The sequence below is a fragment of the Heloderma suspectum genome, chromosome 2 (genome assembly GCF_057233095.1).
Source record: "Heloderma suspectum isolate Gila_16-S chromosome 2, 16-S_ref, whole genome shotgun sequence".
Taxonomy (NCBI): domain Eukaryota; kingdom Metazoa; phylum Chordata; class Lepidosauria; order Squamata; family Helodermatidae; genus Heloderma; species Heloderma suspectum.
Window position 1 is genome coordinate 77,687,492 of NC_139459.1, and position 24,708 is coordinate 77,712,199.

A 24,708-nucleotide genomic window follows, 5' to 3' on the forward strand; every position below is an offset into this window, starting at 1 on the left:
GCTGCTACACCATTTGCACCCCTGCTCTTTGCTGTAATAGGCTACGTAAGTATTTACTTACAAATGCAAAAGGCAGCCACGCAAAGAGCAGGGGCGCAAATGGTGTAGCAGCCACCATTTTCTCCCCTGCTCTTTGCTATCACGGCAAAAGGAAGCCACGCAAATGGTGGCCGCAGCAACCCGGCAGTGGTTACTTACGTAGCCTATCACGGCTTGGCAGCCACGCAAATGGTGGCTGGCATAGTGGCCACCATTTGCGGCCGCAGCAGCCCGGCCACAGCTGGAATTCCGGCTGCAGCCGGCCCTGGCCAGCAGCTCCGCGGTGTTGCTGCGGAGCTGGCCAGGGAGGATTCCGAGGGGAGGGACAGAGTTCCTCCCCCCCACCGCCGATGCCCCAGAACGTACAGGTGAGTAGGATTCGTACATCCCTAGCACATTCATGTTTTGCTGAATTTTGAACCCCACCTTTGCCTTTGGGGAATGCATTTTAAGAAGTCCATTAAAAACTGAATTGCTTGATGTAATCTTGCATGTTGCTCTCAACCCCATTCCTGTGCCTTTCTCCCACCTTTGCTGAGGCTGAGGATGAAGACGCCTGGCTTTGTGGCTGTGTCTCAAAATGGAGTCAGTACTGTTCACTCAAAAGAGAGCTACTTTGTAACAAGACTTTATATTGACTTTTTAGTACTGGTTTACACATGGATGTGCCTCACTTTTAATTATCCTAACATTCCATTGAAACGTGTTATGTTTGTAGTTATATGAGGTGGTATGTGAGTTTTTTAATTTAGTTGATGATTCATTCACAAGTGCAAGTTATCACTTAATCTACCAAGTTTAGTTTAATACTTATATCCTGCTTTTCTGTAAAAATCCATGAAAGTGGCTTACATAAAACAGAGTAACTAAGGCAAACATACATCAAAGCCAAAAAGTCAGAAAGAATTAAAAGCAAAAGTTTAAAGTATCTCCCCCACCCCACTCCTCAGCCAAAAAGGTTCCCAGAGCAGCTTACATATAATCAGTAAAACAAGACAGTCCCTGCCTGCAGGCTTACAATCTAAAAAGACACAACACACCAGAAAAAAGGGAAGAGGAAAAAATGAAGTAGTCTTTCAGCAGTGCGGGTGGAATCGCTCAGCTTCTGCTTTCATCTCCCTCTGTACAGAGCCTGCTGAAATGGCTGCTGGTGGTGACGCTTGAAGGAGGAGGATCCTTCATGATGGAATTTTTTCAGCAGGGCATGCATTGCTTCAAACCTATTTAAGGACCAATTCATAACTTTTGGGGGTGGAATTTGACTTTGCTATAGCAAGCTCTTAAATCAATTCCCTCTGTATTCTATTTCACCGTTGCATTTGTCAGCCACTACACACACTTAGCATTAATTGTTTTATTCAGCAGTGGCATTCCCTTTTAGTGTTTTCTTCAAGGAAATGAAACTGCTATATCAAACTGCAAAAGTTTAGAAAAGCCAACTGAAATACAGTAGCGGAGCTCACCAGAACGCTGTCCTGGAACATACAGATCAGGTTTGCACATAATAGTAACCCTTGATTTATTTATAACTTGGTTTGTTGCCCTATGCAGGGTTTGTCTGGAAGATGATCGAACAAATTGTGGGTTTTTCTCAATCCCAGGGTTGTTTGTTTCCCTCCTTCTTCACTTGCTCCCTCCCCGTATCCCAAACACCTTTGTGGCACTGTAGTACTGGCATGGCTTCACCACGTCACCTGCCTGGTTACCACTTGTCTATTCTTTGGTTGCTCCCAGCACTGCTCATAGCTTGCTGAAGAAAGGCTTCAGCATCCCTAGGCAAAGCACTGGAAGCCTTGCATTGAGAGAAATGTAATCCTTTCAAAGCCTAGCAGCAGAATGAAGGAAAAGTTCTTTTACCAAAATAAAGGAAATAACTTTAGAGTGTTTTTGAGGTCTTCCTTCTCAATTTAAATAAAACACTAATCTTACAGTAATGCACTCTCCTCTCCGCAATGCTTTGATATCCCCACCCACCCCACCATTAATCATTCAAAACTCAAACAGCCACCCTCCTAGGGCTTTTGCCGCATTTTACTGTAGGGAACACCACCACCCCGCCGCCAGATTCCACTTCCATATCCACCTTCTCAGAGCTTGCCAGGCACTACTGATAGCATACCACTTACAAAGATAGCATCCGGTTTCCCCATGCCCAATTACTAGATTACCAAATTACTACAATTTCAGCCAGCCAACTGTGGATTGATACACAGTTGTTGCAAGTTCCGTTCAAACAAAGAACTCTCCACATATTAATGTGATTATACATTTACTGGTTACTTATGAATTGCTGTAGAATTGCAGGTGAATTCGAACAGGTCTGTGACTGTAATAAACGTTTTGATTGATTGGCTGCAGATGATTGCAGGCGGGGGGGGTGTTACTGGTCTTGCACACTGCCTCTGTAATCTGGTGAAACGAACCATGAACAACCCACATTTCTGGGTTCGCACGTAGCAACAACACATGGCTTAAATAACCCAGAGTTCACAGACCAACAATAAATCATGGGTTCTCTTTCTGGGTTGTTTATGCTTAACAAACCATGCTTTGTTAGTGCAGCTGCGTTCACACATCACAACAACCCAGAATTCAACAACCCAGAATTCAACAACCCATACTGTGGGTTAGCGTTATGTGTGAACCACAGAGTAAGAAGAGAGGGACAGTAAGAAACCTCACAACATATCATGCTTTAGTCCTGGAATCTTCTTCTTTCTTTTCTACACAAATTAAGCACTGTGCAGTAGCAACGGCTGAGGTGAAATCGTTTAGAAAAATTATTTTCTAGGATTACATTGTGAATGACAACAGGAAAGATGTAAACTTGGGTCGCATGTCGACATGTTGGACAGTAAAAGAAACAGTAATTATAGATAAATACGATTTTATAAAGCAGCTTTTTTCTAATATCTAGAACTAGTTTGTAGTAATTTCTTTCAAAATAGGTTTCCTAGGCTCCACTTCAGCAAAGTGGAATATCATTCATTTTGGGGAAACTTTTAATAATTCTGTGGTAGTAAAACTAACATTACTGCAAATACAAGAAAGGCCTATGTATGTATACATGATAGGAAAAGATATCAGTAGTAAGATGATGTGTATCATCTTAATATGAGAGAGTTGGTTGGAGAATAATTGTTTTAAAACAGCTAATTTGGGACTACCAGTGAGGCATAAATGCCTGTTTGTCTCTTGACTGTATTGATAATAACAACTGCATATTCATTGCTTATATTGGCCAGTATCCTTTTAGATCCACATGTTTAAACACTCTCTTCTATCACGTGATCACAGTTGGTTCTCTTAAAATAGATCACAGTAGTTTCTCTGGCATCTGAGTAGCCTCATCTGTGAAAATCTGGCTATTAAAATACAAGCTCAAACGATCCAAGAGTTAAATAAACTGTTTAGACTGTACCTAGTAGCAAGACTAGGCTGTCTTGGACACATTCCAAGTTCCAGAATTTGATCTATAGCAGTCTTCCAGATGTAGATTCTGAAGAGAGTATAAAGCCTTAGTTCATCAGCCATTACTCTCAACAAATACAGTCTTGTATGAGTAGACATTGGGGGTTGGATTCAGATCTTAGTTATATCACTGAAATCAACGGGACTTAAGTTAATCAGTATCTAACCCATGTAAATCCATGTGTGTGTGGTTAGCTGGATTATTTTTTAAATCTCAAAGCAATATTCCATTAACTGCTGCAAATGTATTTCTTTAGTACATTCCTCAGGTAGGATTGTTTCATCCTACTTTCAGGTGGGGAGCAGTATTCTGAACTAACCCCCATGAATCAATAGCAGAATGTAATAATAAGAGATAAGGATAGGTCTCAAGACCTATCATAAATGGTGGTTTGGCTAATTTTTGGAGTAATATCATTTCATTTCGTTTATTACATTTCTATACCGCCCAAGACCACAGCTCTCATATGTGAGAATGGGGTGGTAGAATTTCCATGGATAGACTGTACAAACTCAAAGATCTATATATGGATCAACTCTATCACTTATATAAGTCTGCTAAGCTGTTGGCCTATCTCAAAAACTAGAATTGGAAAAACTGCAAAAACAATAACTCAGCAACCAAAATGATCTTTGGGTTAGAGAACCTTCCCTGTGTGGAAAGGCTAAAGCATTTGGGCTCATTTTCATTTAAAAAGGGGAACATAACTGAGGTTTATTTAAAAAAAGGAAAAAGAAAAAATGGTATGGAAAAGCACATAAAATTGCTTCCCTCCCAGCTCCCCCCTCCCCCGATCTCATAATACTAGAACTCACAGACACTTAAATTGCTTAGCAGTAGATTCAAGATGGACAAAAACAGATTGTGCAATAGCATGGAAGGGAACTGGGCTTTTTTGTCCAAGACAAAAAGGTTAGAGCCTCTAGGGGAAACAAGATGCTGGTTTAGATGGACCTTTGTTTTCAGACTGGAGGCAGGCAAATGTCCTCACAGGCTTTTAACCCACAGTTTTTTATTGGGTTACAAGCCTGGGCTGTTCCTCCCCTAGCAGCCTCCAATCCTGGGTTCGGATGTCACAATAAACCCATTCCCGGGTTGTTCAACAGAGCGAGCAGGTATGTGGTTGGGAGCCAACACACTCACCCCCACTTCATTATCAATAATTCATGGTTAACTGTGGGTTGTTTGTAACATGAGAATGGGGTCGATATCTGAAAAAGTTCTAGAACAAATAATTAAGCAGTCAGTCTATGAGCATTTTTTTTAGAATACAGTGATCACAAAGAGCCAATAGTTCCTCAAAGAAGTCATGCCATACTTACATTATTTCCTGTTTTGGTATAATTACTAGTCTGGTAGATCATGGGGATGCTGTGGAAGTAGTATATTTTGATTTCAGTAGGGCTTTTGACAAGGTCTCCCATGATATTCTTGTTAAACTGGTGAAATGCAGGCTAGATAATGCTATTGTTAGGTGGATTTATAGCCAGTTTATGGATCATACCAAAAGAATGCTCATAAACAGTTTGTCAACCTTGAGAGAAGTGACAAGTGGGATGTCACAGACCTGGCTTGCCATTTTGCATTAAAAAAATTAAAGCTGAGGCAGGGGCGCACTGCAGCTTGTCATTACATGCGAACCCGGTGAGGGTGGGTTGTTGGTTAACAAGCTATGGTGGTTAACAAGCTATGGTGGCTTCTTGTTATCTGCGAACTGGCTCAAAGGGTTCTGTCCTAGGCCCAGTGTTGTTCAATATCTTTATAAATTACTTGGATGAAAGAGCAGAGAGGATGCTTGTCAAATTTCCAGGGATCACCAAACTGGGTGCACAAATATAGGAAGGACAACACCTGACTTGACAGCAATACATGTAAAAAAGATCTAGGGGTTTCAGTAGACCACAACCTAAACATGAATCAGCAATGTGATGCAGTGGCTAAAAAGGCTAATGCAATTCTAGGCTGCATCAACAGTAGTGCCTAGATTGCGAGAAGTAATGGTACCATTCAGTTCTGCTTTGGACAGAAGCCAAAGTACTGTGTCTGTTCTGGACCCTGCAGTTTTAAGAAGGATATTGACAAACTGGAATGTGTCCAGAGGGAGGTCCACTGTATCCATTGGCTCCTCAGCAGCCTCCCAAGGGAGTATGGGATTGCTCGGTAGGACAGAGAGCACTATTATGTCATATTTTTAATGCTTAACCTCAAAACATTTATCTTTTTAAATGTCTTCATATTCAAAAGGGGTCTTTATGTGTTTGATATTAGGTAATGAATTCACTTTTAAGAAATTGTTACAGTAGTTATTGCTTTAGGTCCTACATGGACGATAGCATCCAGCTCCACCACTGTCAATACTGTTGCTATAGGGGGTAAAAATGGGCATTCCAGGGGCAGCTCAGGGGATGTCTGAGAATTCCAGGGGATGCCTTAGATCCACCAGACCAAAACCTCTTTGTTTCCCCAACGTACACCCATACTGGAGCTGGCATACTCATTTCCTTTCCAATTGAAACCAGTGGGAGGGGGAATAAAAAGAAGTAAAAACTGTTGAGGAGAGGGTAAAGAAAGGTTCCTCCTGTGTAAGCACTGGGTCATTACTGACCCCTAGAGGGACGCCAATTGCACTGGCGTTTTCATGGCAGACTATAGCGGGGTTGTTTGCCATTGCCTTCCCCAGTCGTGACTACCTTTCCCCCAGCAAGCTGGGTACTCATTTTACTGACCTCGGAAGAATGGAAGGCTGAGTCGACCTGAGCCAGCTACCTGAGCCCCAGCTTCCACTGGGATCGAACTCAGGTCATGGGGAGAATTTCGGTTGCAATACTGCTGCCTACCACTCTGCGCCACATGAGGCTCTGGGGGGGAGGGGGTAAGCCATGGCCCTAATCTTCTGTCCTGGCTGGTGCAAGCCAGGCAGGTCTTGGGAAGAGGTGGTTCTTCAGCCATGGACTCCTCTCTCCCCGACTGTATTGCTCTGCCATAGTACTGTTTCTGCCCCTGCCAAACAGGTACTTAGGTGAGGCTGCTCGGGAAGAGCACTAGCTGCACCAGGTGGGCCCTGAGCCTGTTTCTGCCTCTGCCAAACAGGTACTTAGGCGGGGCTGCCAGAGGCAGTGCCTCAGCATCACACCAAGTGCGATGCTAAGTACGCACTTAGCATCACACTTGGAGATGCAAGGAGGAGCATATGAAGACCCACCCACTGCCTCTCCAGAGACACCAACAGCCAGAGATACTAGCAGCAAATAGCAGAAGCAGAGGGCAGCAGCTTTAAAGACCGGGAAGACAGGGGCAAACACAGATCTTATCTGCCCCTTCTTAGCTGCTGCTCTCTTTTATATTCTTTTATATTCTTTTATACTGTTTTATATTTTACATCTTGATATTTTAATATATGCCTGGGAAATCCATTGAACAACTCAGGGGTCAGGGAGGTGCCACCATAACTGTGGTCACGGGTAGTGGGAGGTATGGTGTTGGGAGATTAACAGGCCAGCTGAAGAGAAGAGGGGCTGGACACCTTACAGCTGTCCCCTCTTCTGGTTCTTCCTGCAACCTGATGGTTCCTGGCAGCCTTACCAGTTTGCCCTTGGGTCTGGTGGTGCTGCTGCTGAATGCCAGGTGGGTCCAAAATAAGATCTCCCTCATCCATGATTTGATTGTGGATGAAGGGGCTGACCTGGTATGTATTACTGAAACCTGGGTGGGGGAACTGGGAGGGATCACTCTCTCCCAGCTGTGCCCTCCTGGGCACTCCGTACAGCACCAACACCGACTCGAGGGTTGGGGAGGGGGGGTTGCCATGGTCTATAGGAATTTGATCCCTCTCTCCAGGCTTCCTGCTCATTCAAGTGCAGACCTTGAGTGCTTGTACCTTGTGTTGGGTACCCGGGACAGATTAGGGATTCTGTTGGTGCACCACCCACCCCGCTGCCCATCAGACTCCCTGCCTGAGCTGATGGATGTAGTCTCAGACTTGGTGTTGAGGACCCCTAGGATGATGTTTCTGGGGGAATCTCAACTTCCATGCTGAGACCGCTGTATCCGGGGCGGCTCAGGACTTCATGGCCGCCATGACAACCATGGGGCTGTCCCAACATGTCAGCGGCCCAACACATATAAAAGCTTGATCTGGTTTTCTTGACTGGGCAGGAGGATGGTGATCTGAAAGTGGAGGAACATCTGTCATTTTGTCATGGTCAGATCACTTCCTGTTGAGGTTTTGACTCTTGGCAGCCTTCCCCCTCTGCAAAGGTGAGGGACCTATTAAAATAGTCCAGCCCCAGGGGCTAATGGATTCCAGAGAGCTCTGGGGGATTTTCCTGCTGGTATGGCTGGTGCTCCTGTCGAAGCCCAGGTCACTCTGTGGAATGCAGAGATGACTCGGGCGGTTGACACGATCGCGCCCAAGTGCCCTCTCCCTCTGAGCAGAGCCCGGCCAGCTGCTTGGTATATACCTGAGCTGAGGGCAATGAAGCAAAAGGGGAGACAGCTAGAACGCAGGTGGAAGAAAATTCGTGCCGAGTCTGACCGAACACAGGTAAGAACTCGCTATCGAGCCTACTCTGTGGCGGTGAGAGTGGCAAAGAGATAGTTCTTTTCCACCAGCATGGCATCTTCTCGGTGTCGTCCAGGAGAGCTTTTCCGAGCGGTTCACAGCTTGTTATGTTCTGGGCCAGGGAGAGAGACTGTGGAACCCTTGGTTGCATGCTGTGACGAGTTTGCATGGCACTTTGACGATAAAATCGCTCAGATTCGCCATGAATTGGACACTACGATTAATGCAGTTCCATTGGTAGAGGCGTTCAGAGCACCATCTGGTCCAGTTTTATTGGATGAGTTTCAGTTACTGAGGCCTGAGGATGCGGACAAGGTGCTTGGCCAAGTCCGATCGACCACTTGTGTGCTTGACCCTTGCCCTTCATGGCTTATTAAATCAAATAAGGAGGGGATGTTCAGCTGGGTCCAGGAGGTTGTAAATTTCTCCTTGAGAGAGGGAGTGGTGCCGGCCTCTTTAAAAAAGGTGGTAATTAGACCACTCCAGAAAAAGCCTAACCTGGACCCAGAGGATGTTAACAATTATAGGCCAGTGGCCAACATCCCCTTCTTGGGCAAGGTACTTGAGTGGGTGGTTGTAGGACAGCTCCAGGCACTCTTGAATGAAACGGATTATCTAGATCCATTTCAATCAGGCTTCAGGTCTGGTTTTGGAATGGAAACTGCCTTGGTCGCCCTGTGGGATGACCTCTGCCGGGAGAGGGACAGGGGGAGTGCGACCCTGTTGATTCTCCTGGACTTCTTAGCGGCTTTCGATACCATCGACCATGGTATCCTTCTGGATAGGTTGTCTGGATTGGGAGTTGGAGGCACTGCACTGCAGTGGTTCCACTCCTACTTGGATGGCCGACTCCACAAGGTGGTGCTCGGGGATTATTGCTCTGTGCCATGGCAATTGTGCCATGGGGTTTCAGGGGGCTCTGTTTTATCCCCTACGCTGTTTAACATCTACATGAAACCACTGGGGGAGGTTATCCGGAGGTGTGGGCTGAGGTGCCATCAATATGCAGATGATACCAAGCTCTACCTGTCTTTTTCATCAAACCCAGGTGAGGCAGTGGCTGTTCTGAATCAATGCCTGGGTACGGTAATAGACTGGATGAGGGCCAATAAACTGAAACTCAATCCAGACAAGACGGAGGTACTGCTAGTGGGTGGTTCGTCTGCCCAGCTAGGTGATATTCAACCTGTTCCAGAGGGGGTTGCAGTCCCCTTAAAGGATCAGGTTCGTAGTTTGGAGGTGCTCTTGGATCCAGAACTGTCACTTGAGGCACAGGTGAACTCAGTGGCACGGAGCACTTTTTATCAGCTTAGGCTGGTATACCTTACCTACACCATTATCTGGACAGAGATAGCTACAGTTATCCGTGCTCTGATAACTTGTGGTCTACATTACTGCAATACGTTATACGTGGGGCTGCCTTTGAAAACCGTCTGGAAACTTCAGTGGTCCAAAATAGGGCAGCAAGAATGCTAACAGGGACTGGCCAGCAAGCTCATATTATGCCAGTAGTTTTCCAGCTGCACTGGCTGCCAGTCCATTTCCAGGCCTGATTCAAAGTGCAGGTATTAACATTCATAGCCCTTAACGGCTTGGGGCCAGGTTATCTGAAGGATCGCCTCCTCCCATATGTGCCTGCCCTTACCTTAAGATCATCCTCAGTGGCCCTTCTCCATGAGCCCCTGCCAAAGGAAGTGAGGTGGGTGGCTACTAGGAGGAGGGGGTTTTTTGCTGTGCCACCCCGGCTGTGGAATGAGCTCCCTGGTGAGGTTCGCATGGCACCTACATTGTATTCTTTCTGGCGCCAGGTGAAGACCTTTTTGTTTTCCCAGGCATTTTAGCATTTTAGCTTTCTAGACTTTTAGCTTTGCTGTTTTAAATCTGTATTTAAATCACTGCACTGCTGCTAGGTTTTATTCTGGTTTTAGTCTGGTTGTATTGTTATACTGTGGTTTTACTGTTTTATATATTGTATATTGTTTTATTGTGTGCTCTTTGGTTTTAATTTTTGTGAACCGCCCAGAGAGCTTCAGCTATTGGGCTGTATAGACATGAAATAAATACATGCATAACTTCATACTGGGGGACCAGCGACTGAAATATCAGCACAGACATAGAAATACAAAACGTTGGTCAAACAAACACATTCCTCTATTCCACCCAAGACAATCCATTAAATTCCCCAGGATTAAAGTATTTTATGCTTCTAATTATCTAAGCTCTGCAATGTACTGAGTTCTCAAATTAGGAATGTTGTTCTTTCTGCCAACTGAACTATATGAAAATTTACTCTTCATTTCACAAAAAAAACCTGCTTTGAGTAATGACCAGCCTTGCTTCTGGAAAATTCTGTGTTATATATTAAATATATTGTGTGCCATTCTTTAAAACAGTAATAATTCCAATGCAGAATACCCTAAATGTATAAAATGTACTCTTATAAAGGTTCTAGTTCATTGTAAATCAACAAATTTTAATGGCTGCATGAAGCAACTACTATTTTTGTTTAGGAAATATCTGAAGTAGAAGTCAGACTTTGATTTAGTGATGTGGGTTTTCTGGAAAATTTTACACTCCATACCTCTGCTTTAATTTTAAGTCAGTGATATAAATTGTCTCTTCTCCCCCCCCCCCCCCGCTTGTGTTTTAAAGTGCTTTATTGCCTTAATTTTAAATCACATCACATGGGCTGAAGTTACTAAGATATACTCATTTTATTTCTTCCAGTGGCAACAGATGTCTTCAATTCCAAAAGTTTGGCCATTCAGGCCCAAAAGAAGATTCTTGGCAAAATGGCATCCAAATCGATAGCCACTGCTTTGATAGATGACACTAGCAGTGATGTGTTGGATGAACTCTACAGAGTGACAAGGGAATACATACAAAACAAGAAGGAGGCAGAGAAGATAATTAAAAATCTCATTAAGACTGTTATCAAGTTAGCAATCCTCTACAGGAATAACCAGTTTAATCAGGAAGAGATCATGCTTATGGAGAAGTTCAAGAAGAAGGTACACCAGCTGGCTAAAACTGTGGTGAGCTTCCATCAAGTGGATTATACCTTTGACAGAATTTTTTTGTCAAAACTGTTGAATGAGTGCAGAGACCTGCTTCATCAAATCATTCAGCGTCACCTAACTGCAAAATCTCATGGACGTGTCAACAATGTGTTTGATCACTTCTCAGATTGTGAATTTTTGGCTGCCTTGTACAATCCATTTGGATCTTACAAGACTCATTTGCAGAGACTCTGTGATGGTGTCAACAAAATGTTAGATGATGGGAATATATAAGTAACTGCATCAGTGTTGACTGACTATATATTCATAGACTAAGGACTACTGATGGTCTCATTGATTCAATGAAGGAATGAAGAAGGGCTAAGAATGTGTGGGTGATAAGGGAGAAGTTCCATATCAAACAGATGCTTGGAAAATTCTTCATCAGATTGACTCATTCATTTGGGGTCACATATTGCATGCTAGCCCCCTTTTTTGCAGTACTTTGCTTTAAAATATGGAGTAGGTAAGCCATGAAACAGGACTGCTCAAGTGAAGTCAGGCTTTGTAAAATAGGCAGGGAAATTTTAGAGCTAGATAATCGAAATGCATATTTCAACCTGTAGAATAATATTTATAAATCCACTAAAAGATCAGTATTTTTATATACAAGAAACATGACTATGGCACATATATGATAACTGGAAAGATTTAACAGAACCTTTTAAATTCATTGAGAGCCATATATGCTATACATAAATGCTTAGGTCACATTGTCTTAGTTATACTGTTAAAACAGTTTATTTCAGCCGGTTCTGATGAGGAAGTAAGGAACCACACAATCATCTCTGAAAGGTTCAGGTGTACAGTGAGGCCTTATCTGAAGACTCCATTGGCATGAACTGACATCTCCACATCTCCACTATCCCGTAATGATAGCAGCACTTCTTCAAGCTGCTGCTCTGTGGTTATTACCTGCTCCCCATGTTAAGGGCACTATTTCTTCACACAGTGTGCTTCCACCATGCAAGCCCATTCCAGCCCTGCTCCAAACCTGATAGCATGTACTCCCCGGACAATTGCACTGGGGCTGTCTCATGTGAATCTGCCCTTAATCATTTAAGGCTTTGATTTGTTAAGCCGTAGTACAGTAACTTTGCATTACTTACTAGGTGGTTGGTATGGATTTGATTCTACACTATTGCTACTTCTAATTAGCTACAGTAATGAAGTGCGGCCACAAAAACTGTATATTAGTAGTGTATGGTCAAAGGAAGCACCCATATACACGTGTGTGTGTGTGTGTGTCCCGCTATTAACATTTTTTTTACATGAAACAATTAGCTTGATCCAAAATTAATGCCATTACCAAGGGGCTTGCTTTGAAATATTGATCAGTGATTTGTAGGTGCCCTTCCCTCATTGGAAAATACCCGAGTCCCACAATGTGCACATGAAGTTCAATCTGCAAATGCCTCCTGCTTACTTTGGTAGAAGAATGTACTTCCAGGTCAAGTCCCTGAAGAAAATGAAAGAACGAAGCAACCTGTATGCACAATTTGTATGTGATACCCATGTGCATGTCTTGCTTGAGGTGACAAAACTACAGTAATCGTTGGGGAAAGATGTGGGTGGTTAATGTGTAAATCTAGAAATTGTAAGCATCTGAACCAAGTTTTTAATGATTTTGTGTACATTGTCTCTAAAACAGAAGTTGATGTGTGTATAACCTAATGTATAGCAAATATGGAAAAAATACCTTGTTACTGTAGCGGCTTAAATAAGAGATTTTTTTTTTATAATCTTCGGTTGAAAATAGGACTATCCAAATAAATATGCTGAAAATGTAATGCTTTTACCTTTTATGCAATCGAGAATAACTGGTTAAGATGCTGATAAATACCTTTGCTGTTTATTTGCCAGATTTGTTAATGCTTTAATGAGTAAACCAAAGAATATTTGCACTCTAATTTTTGTGCATGATTTTCTGTGGCATAGCAAATCCAAAAATGGAGTATGGGCAACTTAATTAAAGCCAAACTGGTTTTTGTCCCTGCTAAATGAGTCTCTATTGATTAGTATGTAATATTCTATTTCTGCTATGGGTGGTTATCTTTCCCCATGTTTTTGCAAAATATGTGATATATATGTTGCCAGAAGAAATGAAATTTCCTTTAACTTTATCCCTCATCAGCATAACTTGAGTTAATTCTCTTAGGAATTATTCAGATACTCTTGACACAACTACGTTGGACAGTTATGCATAGAATACAGAGCATGGAAATCTCCAAGGAAAACTATGCTAGAAATTCAGATGCTATCAAACTATGAGGAATGTGTGACTGCCTTGTCATGTAGGTGGTATATAATGGATTGCACTCCTGATAGACAGAGAGCTATCCTATGGATTGTGTTTCTGATCAAACTATCCAATCCCCTGCCAGCAAGAGCCAGGCAGGGCGGGAGGAACGACGGAGATGATTTCAGCTCCTGTTCCTCCTAATAAAAAGCAATTTCAACTGGATGGTCTTCCGAGTCCATCTAGCTGACTTACTGGCAGTGCCCAGTGTCAATGACAAGCTGTGGGCTCCTACAGATCCATTCCTCTTCCTTCCTCTCCCACGATCCTGCCACCTTTTTGCCCTTTCCAAGGTCGCTGTTGTAACTCAGAAGAGCAGCCGCTGTGGTGCTTTTTCGGGTGCTTGGGAGGGGGAAGGAGGATGGTCCAGTCTTGGAACCCCCCTCCCAATGTCATAGCAGTGTCTACCACCTCTGGAGTGGGAATCCACCATATCCTATCATCCCTGGGATGGTCTCCCAGGGACCATAGGATTGCTCTATCCGACTGCAGTGCTATATGCACCCTAACTGGGTGTGGCCTATTGCACTCAATGGATTTCTGAGTAGATATGCACTAGGATTGTGCTGCAGTTTACATTTTATATTGCAAAAAGCCATATTGGAATAACAAACGAGTGCAACATGGATACATCAGGTATCTTCTAGCAGGAAACATTTGTTGTATACATTACTAAGGAAATGCTTTTATTTCTGTCCACCTATTTTTCTCTTGATGCTTTATCTGTGTACTTCATAAGTACCTCTAAAGTGGGGCAGGCACTGATATCACAGAACAATATCTTCTGTTACATCTTACAAATTTTCAATTATTGTATACTATTTTTTTCAATAGGACACATATTAAAAACCAAGGATCCCTATGTCAGTACTTATCACCAGGTACTTTTAACTGGAATAAGCTCCAAATGGAGGGAAGCCAATATTAGTTTTTGTTAGTCTCAGCATGACTATCCAATGTCATAACCTTCTTTCCAGTATCTTCTGTTCTATTTCCCCCCCATTAGTATAGGTTTGGCATTTCTTCAGAAGATATAAATAGGAGCCTTATATTGATTAATGTATTGCTTACCCTCTGCCATAGGACACTGTTTCTTTAGTGCCTTGTACTAAAAGTACTGTGGTAGATGAATTGATTTGTTGTTCTCCCCTTCTACCTCCCCTGCTCCCACCATTAGTATAGGTTTTCCCCCATTAGCACTTTAATATTTTGAACTTCAGGTCTTCTGAATTCAATTTTTTAAATTGAGATTGACTGCTGAACACTTTAGATTTGGTTCCCCTTTGTTTCACATATGCTCACAGCTATTTCAGTTACATAGTAAAACATGATTTTCCTGCTGGTCCCACCCCATGGATCCAACTAGCAGAGAACTCTGTCTTGGGCAATAGTTAACCACTGTATCTGAGAAGCTGCTAATATTAATCTGTTTGTCCCATTGTTTCATAGTCACAAGTTATATTCTATCTGAAAATGCAAGCCTCCTTTCTGGATAGCAACTACAAACATATCTCAGTGAATCTGATTTCCTCCTCCTTCTCTCCCCCATCTTTTTTTTAATGCCTTTAGCTGTTGTAGCATACTGTCACAATTCCCTGGATTTATTCACTCAAGGACCAAATAAACCACTTGTCAGCTATTAACACATCTGTAACAATATACCATTCTTTGTAATTTAGGTTCTAATCCTGTACACACTTACCTCTATTGAACTCAATGGGGCTTACTTCCAAATAGATGTGTATAGGATTGCACTGTTGGAGTTATTTACAACTGAAACTGCTGTAGCAGGTCTCATACATGCCTTCACATTTTTTTGTTTTCTCTGGAACCAACCTAAAGAGCAAAACAAGTATATTAACATGACCGCCTTCACCCATATCAGCTTGCCTGACTATATTACCTTTCTTGGGATTGAAAACAGTTGCTTCTGGATTTTTGTTCCTCTTCTAACGTATTAGAAATACTCAACAGTTTATCTGTAGGCGATGTTTATTTTGTGGAATGTATTCCTGTGGCTATAGTGAAACCCATCCCTTTAACTCCTCCCCTTTCTCTGAAAGATTGAGACTTTAAGAAGTTATGTTTGGTCTTTCAGAATTAAGCATGCCAGAAGTTCTTAAAATAATAAAAAGGCTATCTAAATATTAAAAGCAGAGATTTTATTTAAAATTTCTTGGCCGCCTTTCAGGGCAGAAGCCCTCCCAAGGCGGCTTACAGCAATAAAATACATGACAGTTAAAACATTTAGGGCGCAATCCTATCTAGATAGGTGTCCGCTTCTGAACTCGGAGGCAACCGCCTATCCAAAGCAAGGCAGGAGAAGCATGGAGGGAATGTTCCCTCTGCACCTCTGTGCCCTGATTTTTCTGCTAGACAGCCGATTGCAGCTGTCTAGCTGTGGGCGGGGGGTGCAGAGTGGGAGAGGAGGCTACCATAGTTCCGCTCTCCCTGCCCTGGAATGCCCCTATTTATTTTATTTATTTATTTCTATACCGCCCAATAGCCGAAGCCCCTAGCCACGCCCCTTTTCAGCCACTCCGCGCTCCTCTTCTGAGCACGGAGGATGGGGCTTCTCCACACTGCCCCCAAGGGGGGTAGAAACCAACCCCTTCTGGTAGTCTTCTGGAAACCAACCTTGGAGCACGGCTCCAAGGTCAGTTCCCGGAAAACAGCATATCCTATGGCTGTCTAGCCGCTGTCTAGTGGCCATAGGGTTGCTCCCTAAAAGTGATAAAAACATGAACACAATACAATAGCAATAAAACAAAAGCGACAATAAAACCAGCAACAACAATGGCAATAACAGCAACAACAGCAGTCATCTCAAGAGATGGCCACAGTGAAATAATGTTTTCAAGGCCTTCTTAAAAGCCTGCAATGACAGAGCATGGCAGACCCCCAATGGCAACTTGTTCCAAAGGTGTGGGGCCACTGCAGAGAAGGCCCTCTCACATGTGGTCGCCCACCTAATTGCTCTCATGAGTGGGCAAATGAGAAGGGCCTGTCTTTCTGATCTTAAAGTGCGGGCAGGCTGATATGAGTGAAGATGGTCGTTCAAGTAACTTGGTTCCAAACCGTTTAAGGCTTTAAAGGTCAAAACCAGCATTTTACATTGGGCTTGGAAACACACTGGTAGCCAGTGCAGCTGGTGCAGTACAGGCATTATGTGATCAAATGGCCTCACCCCCACCAATACTCGGGTGATCGCATTCTGCACCAGCTGAAGTTTCTGAACCATTTTCAAAGGCATTCCCACATACAGCTCATTACAGTAGTCCAGCCTGGACATGACTGCCGTATGGTTAACTGACGCAAGATCCGTCCTCTCCAGATAGGGCCACAGCTGGCGTACCAGCCTAAGCTGGTAAAATGCACTCCTGCACACCGCAGCCACCTGGGCTTCCCAGACTGCGCACTTGGTCTTCTAGGGAGAGTGCAACCCCATCTAAGACCAGTTGTAAACCCCCATCCGAAGGTTTGATAGACAAAACTTTAATTATGTGGCTGGGGCAAGGAAGGGAGGTAAGGAGGGTGTCCAAGAAAACAAACTTTATTACTTTGGGCAATACAATACTCCCCCTAGTGGGCAAAACCAGTGGGTTTAACATAAGAAAATAGGTCACTGAACTGAAACATCTTCCCTATATCTTAAAGAGGGGTGGGCAAACTTCAGGCTTGCAGCATCCACTTTGTTCTTTACTAGAAGCCTGAGATCCACCAACGAGAGCCATGTGTGAAAGAAATATACTTAGAATGAAAGAATTCTAAGCCTAGGAATTTGTCTCCTTACACCATCTATATGGGGCAGATCTTTACTTTCACCTTTGCTTTTGGTTATCAGTGCTGCAAAAAGGACGGCGATCTCCTAGCCTAAAGAGACTGGGTGCCCTCCTTTTCCCTTTTGCAAGCTTTTCCTACGGTGATAAAGCATGCCTCACAGTATGCTTTACATTCTACATTTCACAAATGTCTAATAATAAATCTCAAACTCTTTAAGTTCTGGCACAACAACACAATCCAAGATGCTTTTCCAGGCTTCTGTTTCCATTTGAAAGATACAGCTGCAGACGTTTGGGTATCTCTGCAAACATGTAGAATTGCCAAACAAGCATCTGATGATAATCATCACCATTATCAGTCTTATTTTGCTGCAGCAATTCAGGAGTCATCTTTAAAAATCCATTTCCCCGACTGCTGCAAGCAGGCAGGCTTCCTTCCGATTAGAACTCAAGAGCTCTCGAGTGAAGAGTTTAAGCCCAAACGAGAGGGAGTTTTATATTTCTGTCCAGGGCACAGCCCTGCTGCTCCCATTACTTTCACTTCCGCAGCCAGTACCTCTACTGCTGGAGTAGGTAACCTAGTGCTCTCTAGATGTTTTGGACTACAACTCCCATAAGTCCCAGCCAGCATGGCCAATGGTCAGGGATAATGGGAGTTGTAGTCCAAAACATCTGGAGGGCACCATGTTGCCTATCTTTGCTCTACTGCATCTGGGCTTGGATCCACAGATATATAAAAATAGAGGGATACATATGATGGTCTGGACAGCAAGCTTCTGAGTCTACTTAGGCGCAGCCATTTTTAAATATCTCCTGGGGAGGAAGTGAGCACTACCTGCTTTAAATGTTTTTAATAAATACACATGCCAAGGTTCCCCTTATGACCTGGACCCCCTGAGCAACCCCTTAAGGATCTCTTGCCTCCTTCAGAGTCCCACCTTCCTTCATTTAAACTTCCCCTTCCCAGTAAAATGGGTTTTAGGCTATAGATGTGGGGTAACTGACACTCTAGACACAGGGTTTAACCACAACAATTTACTAGTAGATTTAGGGAGCAATCCTATGGGGAGAGGTGGCTGCCTCCAAACTCGGGGGCGACCGCCTATCCAATGCAGAGCAGGCACAGGGGGATTTCCTCTGCACTCTGGCCGCCCTGCATTCGTGGCTAGATGGCCAATTTCAGTGGGACTTTGGAGCCAGGCGGGGGAGGCCGGACGATGCATAGGAAGTTTTGTACTGGTACTTCCACATTCCCAACCCTCAGGGAACGCCTCCTTTTGCCCCACTCCGCGCTGCCTTTCGGAGCATGGAACCCAGGGACGATCCACGCTGCCTACGAGGTGAGGGGGTGGGGAAGTGGTTTTCTGGGAACCAACCTCAGAGCGCAGGCTCCAAAGTCAGTTCTCAAAAACCAAACAATCCTATGGCTGCCTAGTCACTGCCTAGTGGCCATAGGATTGTGCCCTTAAAGCAACAAATTACAACTAAAGATACTTACACAACAGAGTTGAGTGATACAAAAGGGCTTCAAAGAAAATAAAAGTTGCAAAACGCAAATTCCTTTACCCTAGCTGTCCTTAGGGCTCCTTCGCACAGAGATTTTATCCTTCTATTGAGATTGCTCACTCACAGAAGTTTGCGGCCCCTTTAGATGATGCCATTAACCTTCAGGGCATCTCCCGCACTGAATGACCTATATTCCATTGTTAAAGAGATTGGGGATAATGAGCTATTAAATTGCCCTGTTTGTCTTCCACTTGAGTTCCCTCCCTAAAAAAGGAAAAGCCAAAAGAAGAGGAGCTAGATCAATGAAAGGCTCAGATAAGGGGGAAAGGGAAGTACATGTAAAGGGAGTCTGTTGTGGTCCTGCATTTAAAAGGGAAGCAGAAAGCCCCATTTGAATGCAGGCTGGTAGAGATGCTCTTGGTCTTTTCTAGGCTGCTTCTTCCTCTCACTCTTCAGGCTCTGGTTGTCCTTCTCTTACTGGTGCTCTCACTTGCTTTATATACCCTCCTCCCCCCAAACCGAAAGGACTGCTTCAAACCTGAAGAAATGAAACTTAAATAGAGAAATGAAATCTGGAGAAATGGAACTAGGGTTACTCCCTCCCAATGGAAAACTCCAGGCCTCTAGCCTGACCTTTTTCCCTTTGCCTCTGTAGACCCTGAAACCTACGCAACACGCATGCTTTTTACACGAAAAGGGCCCAGGTTAATCACAGCAAGCATGTCTCTCTTTTTATGGGTAATATCCAACGTTAGTCCTACTTGGAGTAGACCCATTTAAATGAATGGACCTTAAGTTAATCATGACTAACCTCTTTCTCATTCATTGCAGTAGGTCTACTCTAAGTAGGACTAACATCGGATACTACCCGCTGTTACCTTTTTGTTTGGAAGCGCACTCGCTGATACTCAGTCACGGCTACGCCGCCACTCTAGCGGACGCAATGGATTTCTGGGGGGGGGGGGGAGAAACCTCCGGAGGAAAGGGCCCCGCTGAACCCGACTCTGCGTGTTACTTTGAAAGGAAGCCTCTTCTGCATCAGCCGCACCGCCCGCGTCAACGAACTACAGTTCCCAGAGCGCAGCGAGGCAACGCGCGCACGCGCCGTTGCCCTCGCCCTTTGCCCGGCTTCTTCGCCCCTCGCCCTCTGCGCTGGGAATTGTTGGTGGCGGGGCGGCTCAGAGTCTCCGGGTCGCTGAAGCAGCATGTCGGCTCCGCTGAGGTTTGACGGGCGGGTGGTGCTGGTGACTGGTGCCGGGGGAGGTAAGCTGCGCCCTCGGTGGGCCAGGGAGGGCGTAGTTCCCAGGGCCCCGCGCGGTTGGGTGCGAGTGCCGACGAGCGGTGAGGAGTGGGCTGCAATGCTCCTGGCCGACGAGGACGGGGGAGCCGACTTCTGCGGGGATGAGGCGAAGGCTGCTTCAAATCGAATGCGCCCTTTCCTGGGGGCAAGTCCCAGTGCACTCGATGGGACTTACTTTCGAGTAGGCACCACTAGCTCCGTCTCGTTTTCAGCCGTGGCCACCTGGGAAAGTCAGGCGGAGTAAACGAGGAAGGAGCAGCTTTCCCATGTTACAGAGACGCTGTTTAGCTCTGGCGGCGACTTGCCGCTTATAGACAGTTTGTGGTGAGGACGCCAGGCTAGGATTGGGGAGCCGCAGTTTCAAATCCTCACTCGGCCATGAAGGTCACTAGTGCTCAGCCGAGCCTACCTCACAGGGTTGTCATGAGAATAAAAATGAAGTAAGTGCCTACGTCTCCTTGACCCCTTGGAGGGATGGTGGAATATAAATACATAAAGTTATCCATATGGTTATTACGATATTTTGTGATGGTGAATTCCACAATTGTATATGTTCCGAAGTCATTATTTTAAACATGGCACTCCAAAATGGGAGGTTCTGATCCTTTTGATCCTCCTCTGTTATGTGAATTGACTATTCCTCTATTAGTTATACAAAGGAATGTAAGAAGTTGAGAGCTAAGAAAAGGTTGTCTTCATCTCCATTTGTAAAATATGTAACAAATATTATTGGCTTCAGTTGGGCAGAAGTTTAGAATATTGTCAGTGTTTCCCAGAGATTGTAGGTGTAAAGATTTTAACTTTTCTGCTGTCTTGCCCACTTAGGGATCAAGCACCTTCCAAAGGAAGATAGCAAACATGGATAACAAACCCACTCTGTGTTTTAATATACAAGCTACTGACTTGTTGAGCCAGTTTAAGAGAACTGGTTATACTTCTTGGAGGCTTTCTAAACAGAAGTATAAGTGCCCAGAATGCGAACCATTTTAATTCTCAGAATCAAAATGATCATATTAGTATCTTACCCTTTTATTTGAATGGCTTTACTATCATACTTTTTCAGTCAAGATAAATATATCCATGAATATATTATAAGTTAAGATTACCAAGCTTATGGGGGGGGGGGAGCTACATGGAGAGACATTTAGTCTCTGTTAATACTTCAGAATAAGTAAGGTGTTTTGTGATCTATCAGGTTTAGTACTATCTATACTTAACACCCCATTCATAATCAGTATCTGTGTACGGTTACGGGCACAATCCTATGTGGATTCCCCTCCATGCTTCAGCTGCCCTGCATTCATGGCTAAAAAGCAGATTTCAGCTAACCAGCTGCGGGAAGTCGGAGTGGAGGGGAAGACGCTGGACGGCACATAGGAAACATCAGAATGGCACTTCTGCCCACCCCCAGGAATACCTGTTTTCACCACTCTGCACTCCTCTTATGAGCACCGGGCCGATCCGCACTGCCTATGAGGCAGCGTGGGAGGGGGTGGAGGTCGTTTCTCAGGGAACCGACCTCGGAGTGCAGGCTTCAAGGTCAGTTCTCAGGAATTGACCTATCCTATGGCCATCTAGCTGCTGTCTAGCGGCCATAGGATTGCTCCCTAAATCTCACAGATCTAGTAATAAAATTATCGAACATTTGTGAAGCTGTCTGGTACAGACATTATGTAAAAACAACAACCCAAACCATCATAAAATCCTTGTATATAAATGTGTATATATATACAAAAACTATATACACCCTTACCCCACAACACAGAGGGACATCCTTCTGAGTAAGCATGCTTAAGATTATTTATTTATTTATTTAACAATGTTTATATACCATTTCCCACTTAAAACAAATCCTAAAGCTGTTTACAAAAGAATAAAACAAACAAAAGGCCACACACACACACACAATAGTATCATGTTGTTGTTCAGTCGTCCAGTCGTGTCCGACTCTTCGTGACCCCATGGACCATAGCACGCCAGGCCTTCCTGTCCTGCGCTCTCTCCCGGAGCGTGCTCAAGTTCATATTCATTGCATCAGTGATGCTATCTAGCCATCTCATCCTCTGCCGTCCCCTTCTCCTTTTGCCTTCAGTCTTTCCCAGCATCAGGGTCTTTCCCAGAGAGTTTTCTCTTCGCATTAGGTGGCCAAAATATTGGAGCTTCAGCTTCATTATCTGTCCTTCCAATGAGCACTCAGGGTTGATTTCCTTTAGGATGGACTGATTTGACCTCCTTGCAGTCCCGGGGACTCGTAAGAGTCCAGCACCACAGTTCGAAAGCATCAATTCTTCGGCGCTCAGCCTTCCTTATAGTCCACCTCTCACAGCCATACATTACTACTGGGAAAACCATAGCTCTGATTAGACGGACCTTTGTCGGCAAGGTGATGTCTCTGCTTCTTACTATGCTGTCTAGGTTGGCCGTAGCTTTCCTCCCAAGGAGCAAGCGTCTTTTAATTTCATGGCTACAGTCACCGTCTGCGGTGATCTTGGAGCCCAAGAAAGTAAAATCTGTCACTGCTTCCATTTCTTCCCCTTCTATATGCCAGGAAGTGATGGGGCCAGATGCCATGATCTTGGTTTTTTTAATGTTGAGTTTCAAACCAGCTTTTGCACTCTCCTCTTTCACCCTCAACAAGAGGCTCTTGAGATCCTCTTCGCTTTCTGCCATTAGGGTGGTATCGTCTGCATATCGGAGGTTGTTGATAATTCTCCCAGCAATCTTAATTCCGACCTGTGATTCATCCAACCCGGCATTTCTCATGATGTACTCTGCATATAAGTTAAATAAGCAGGGCGACAATATGCAGCCTTGTCGTACTGCTTTCCGAATTTTGAACCACTCAGTTGTTCCATGTCTGGTTCTGGCTGTTGCTTCTTGACCCTCGTACAGGTTTCTCAGGAGACAGGTAAGGTGGTCTGGTACTCCCATCACTTTCAGAATTTGCCACAGTTTGTTGTGATCCACACAATCAAAGGCTTTAGCGTAGTCAATGAAGCAGAAATAGATGTTTTTCTGGAATTCTCTTGCTTTCGCCATGATGCTGGCGATTTGATCTCTAGTTCCTCTGCCTCTTCGAAACCCAGCTTGTACTTCCGGTAGTTCTCGGTTCGCATACTGCTGAAGCCTAGCTTGTAGGATTTTGAGCATCACCTTGCTGGCATGTGAAATGAGCGCAATTGTGCGGTAGTTTGAACACTCTTTGGCGTTGCCCTTCTTTGGAATTGGAATGTAAACTGACCTTTTCCAGTCTTGCGGCCATTGTTGAGTGTTCCAAATGTGTTGGCATATTGAATGCAGCACTTTAACAGCATCATCTTTTAGGATTTTAAATAGCTCAGCTGGAATACTGTCATCTCCGCTAGCTTTGTTGTTACTAATGCTTCCTAAGGCCCACTTGACTTCACTCTCGAGGATGTCCGGCTCAAGTTCAGTGACCGCACTATCATGGCTATCAGGGACATTCAGATCTTTCCTGTATAGTTCTTCTGTGTATTCTTTCCATCTCTTCTTAATCTCATCTGCATCTGTTAGGTCCCTGCCTTCTTTGTCCTTTATCATGCCCGTCTTTGCACAAAACGTTCCCTTGAGATCTCCGATTTTCTTGAAGAGACCTCTAGTCTTTCCCATTCTGTTGTTTTCCTCCATTTCTTTGCCTTGTTCATTTAAGAAGGCCTTCTTGTCTCTCCTTGCTATTCTCTGGAACTCTGCATTCAGTTGGGTATATCTTCCCCTTTCTCCCTTGCTTTTCACTTCCCTTCTTCCCTCAGCTACTTGTAAAGCTCATCAGACAGCCACTTGGCTCTCTTGCATTTCTTTTTCTTTGGGATGGATTTCGTTGCTGCCTCCTGAACAATGTTACGGACCTCCGTCCATAGTTCCTCAGGCACTCTGTCTATCAGGTCTAATCCCTGAAATCTATTCCTCACCTCCACTGAATATTCATCAGGGATATGATTTAGGTCATACCTGAATGGTTTAGTGGTTTTCCCTACGTTCTTCAATTTCAGCTGAAATTTTGCAAGAAGCAGCTCATGATCTGAGCCACAGTCAGCTCCAGGTCTTGTTTTGACTGGCTGTATAGAGCTTCTCCATCTTTGGCTGCAAAGGACATAATCAATCTGATTTCGATATTGACCATCTGGTGACGTCCATGTGTAGAGTCGTCTCTTGTGCTGTTGGACTAGTATCATAAGGCTGTTACAAAGATAACTCATGGCTGGGGGAAAGTCAGTGCAAACAGATAAATGACTAAGGCCACAATCCTATGCATATTTGAACAGAAAAAGTCATACAACTCCCAGCATGCTGGCTGGGGAATGCTGGGAGATGTAGGACTGTTTTCAAAAGTCAAAACAAGACCTTAAAACACCCCAGTGTTGAGGCCTAACATACTTCACAGGGGAGGTAATTTCACACTCTGCAGGCTGGGCACCACTGCAGAGAAGGCCCATTTCCATGTCGTTGCCAAACAGACATCCATAGGCCATGGCACGGGCAACAGAGCCTCACCTGAAGATCATAATGGCCTGGGAGGGTGGTATAGGGGGAGATGTTCCTGAAAGCAACCTGGTCCTGAGTTGTATAGGGCTTTGTATACAAATACCAACACATTAAACCTAGCTTGGTAGCAGACTGGCAGCCAGTGTAAATTCTTTAGCACAGGCATGATGTGTTCACAGAAAGGCAA

At 44.3% G+C, this 24,708-nt stretch overlaps 2 protein-coding genes and 1 long non-coding RNA gene across 5 annotated transcripts in view; 2 read left to right on the plus strand and 1 right to left on the minus strand.

Annotated features, from left to right (window-relative positions):
* The window catches only part of TNFAIP8 (TNF alpha induced protein 8), a 69,094-nt gene extending 55,849 nt beyond the window's left edge, over positions 1-13,245 (plus strand). For both annotated transcript variants that reach the window (XM_084833938.1, XM_084833937.1), the window contains one exon: positions 10,800-13,245. In XM_084833938.1, coding sequence (XP_084690064.1) covers positions 10,800-11,365 — 566 coding nt within the window. In that variant the 3' untranslated portion in view covers positions 11,366-13,245. The remainder of the gene's footprint in view (positions 1-10,799) is intronic.
* On the minus strand, positions 10,030-19,776 carry LOC146352379 (uncharacterized). Its single transcript, XR_014787696.1, has 3 exons — positions 19,597-19,776; positions 15,133-15,266; positions 10,030-10,929 (listed from the first exon to the last, which is right to left on the minus strand). It is a non-coding gene; the product is annotated as an uncharacterized LOC146352379 (long non-coding RNA).
* An 84-nt stretch (positions 19,777-19,860) lies between these two features.
* Positions 19,861-24,708, plus strand: part of HSD17B4 (hydroxysteroid 17-beta dehydrogenase 4) — an 82,401-nt gene continuing 77,553 nt past the window's right edge. Inside the window, exon 1 of one of the 2 annotated variants that reach the window (XM_084833935.1) lies at positions 19,861-19,981. In XM_084833935.1, coding sequence (XP_084690061.1) covers positions 19,924-19,981 — 58 coding nt within the window. In that variant the 5' untranslated portion in view covers positions 19,861-19,923. Of the gene's footprint in view, positions 19,982-20,230; positions 20,459-24,708 lie in introns of those variants that run through there. The other variant, XM_084833936.1, reaches the window with a different exon arrangement.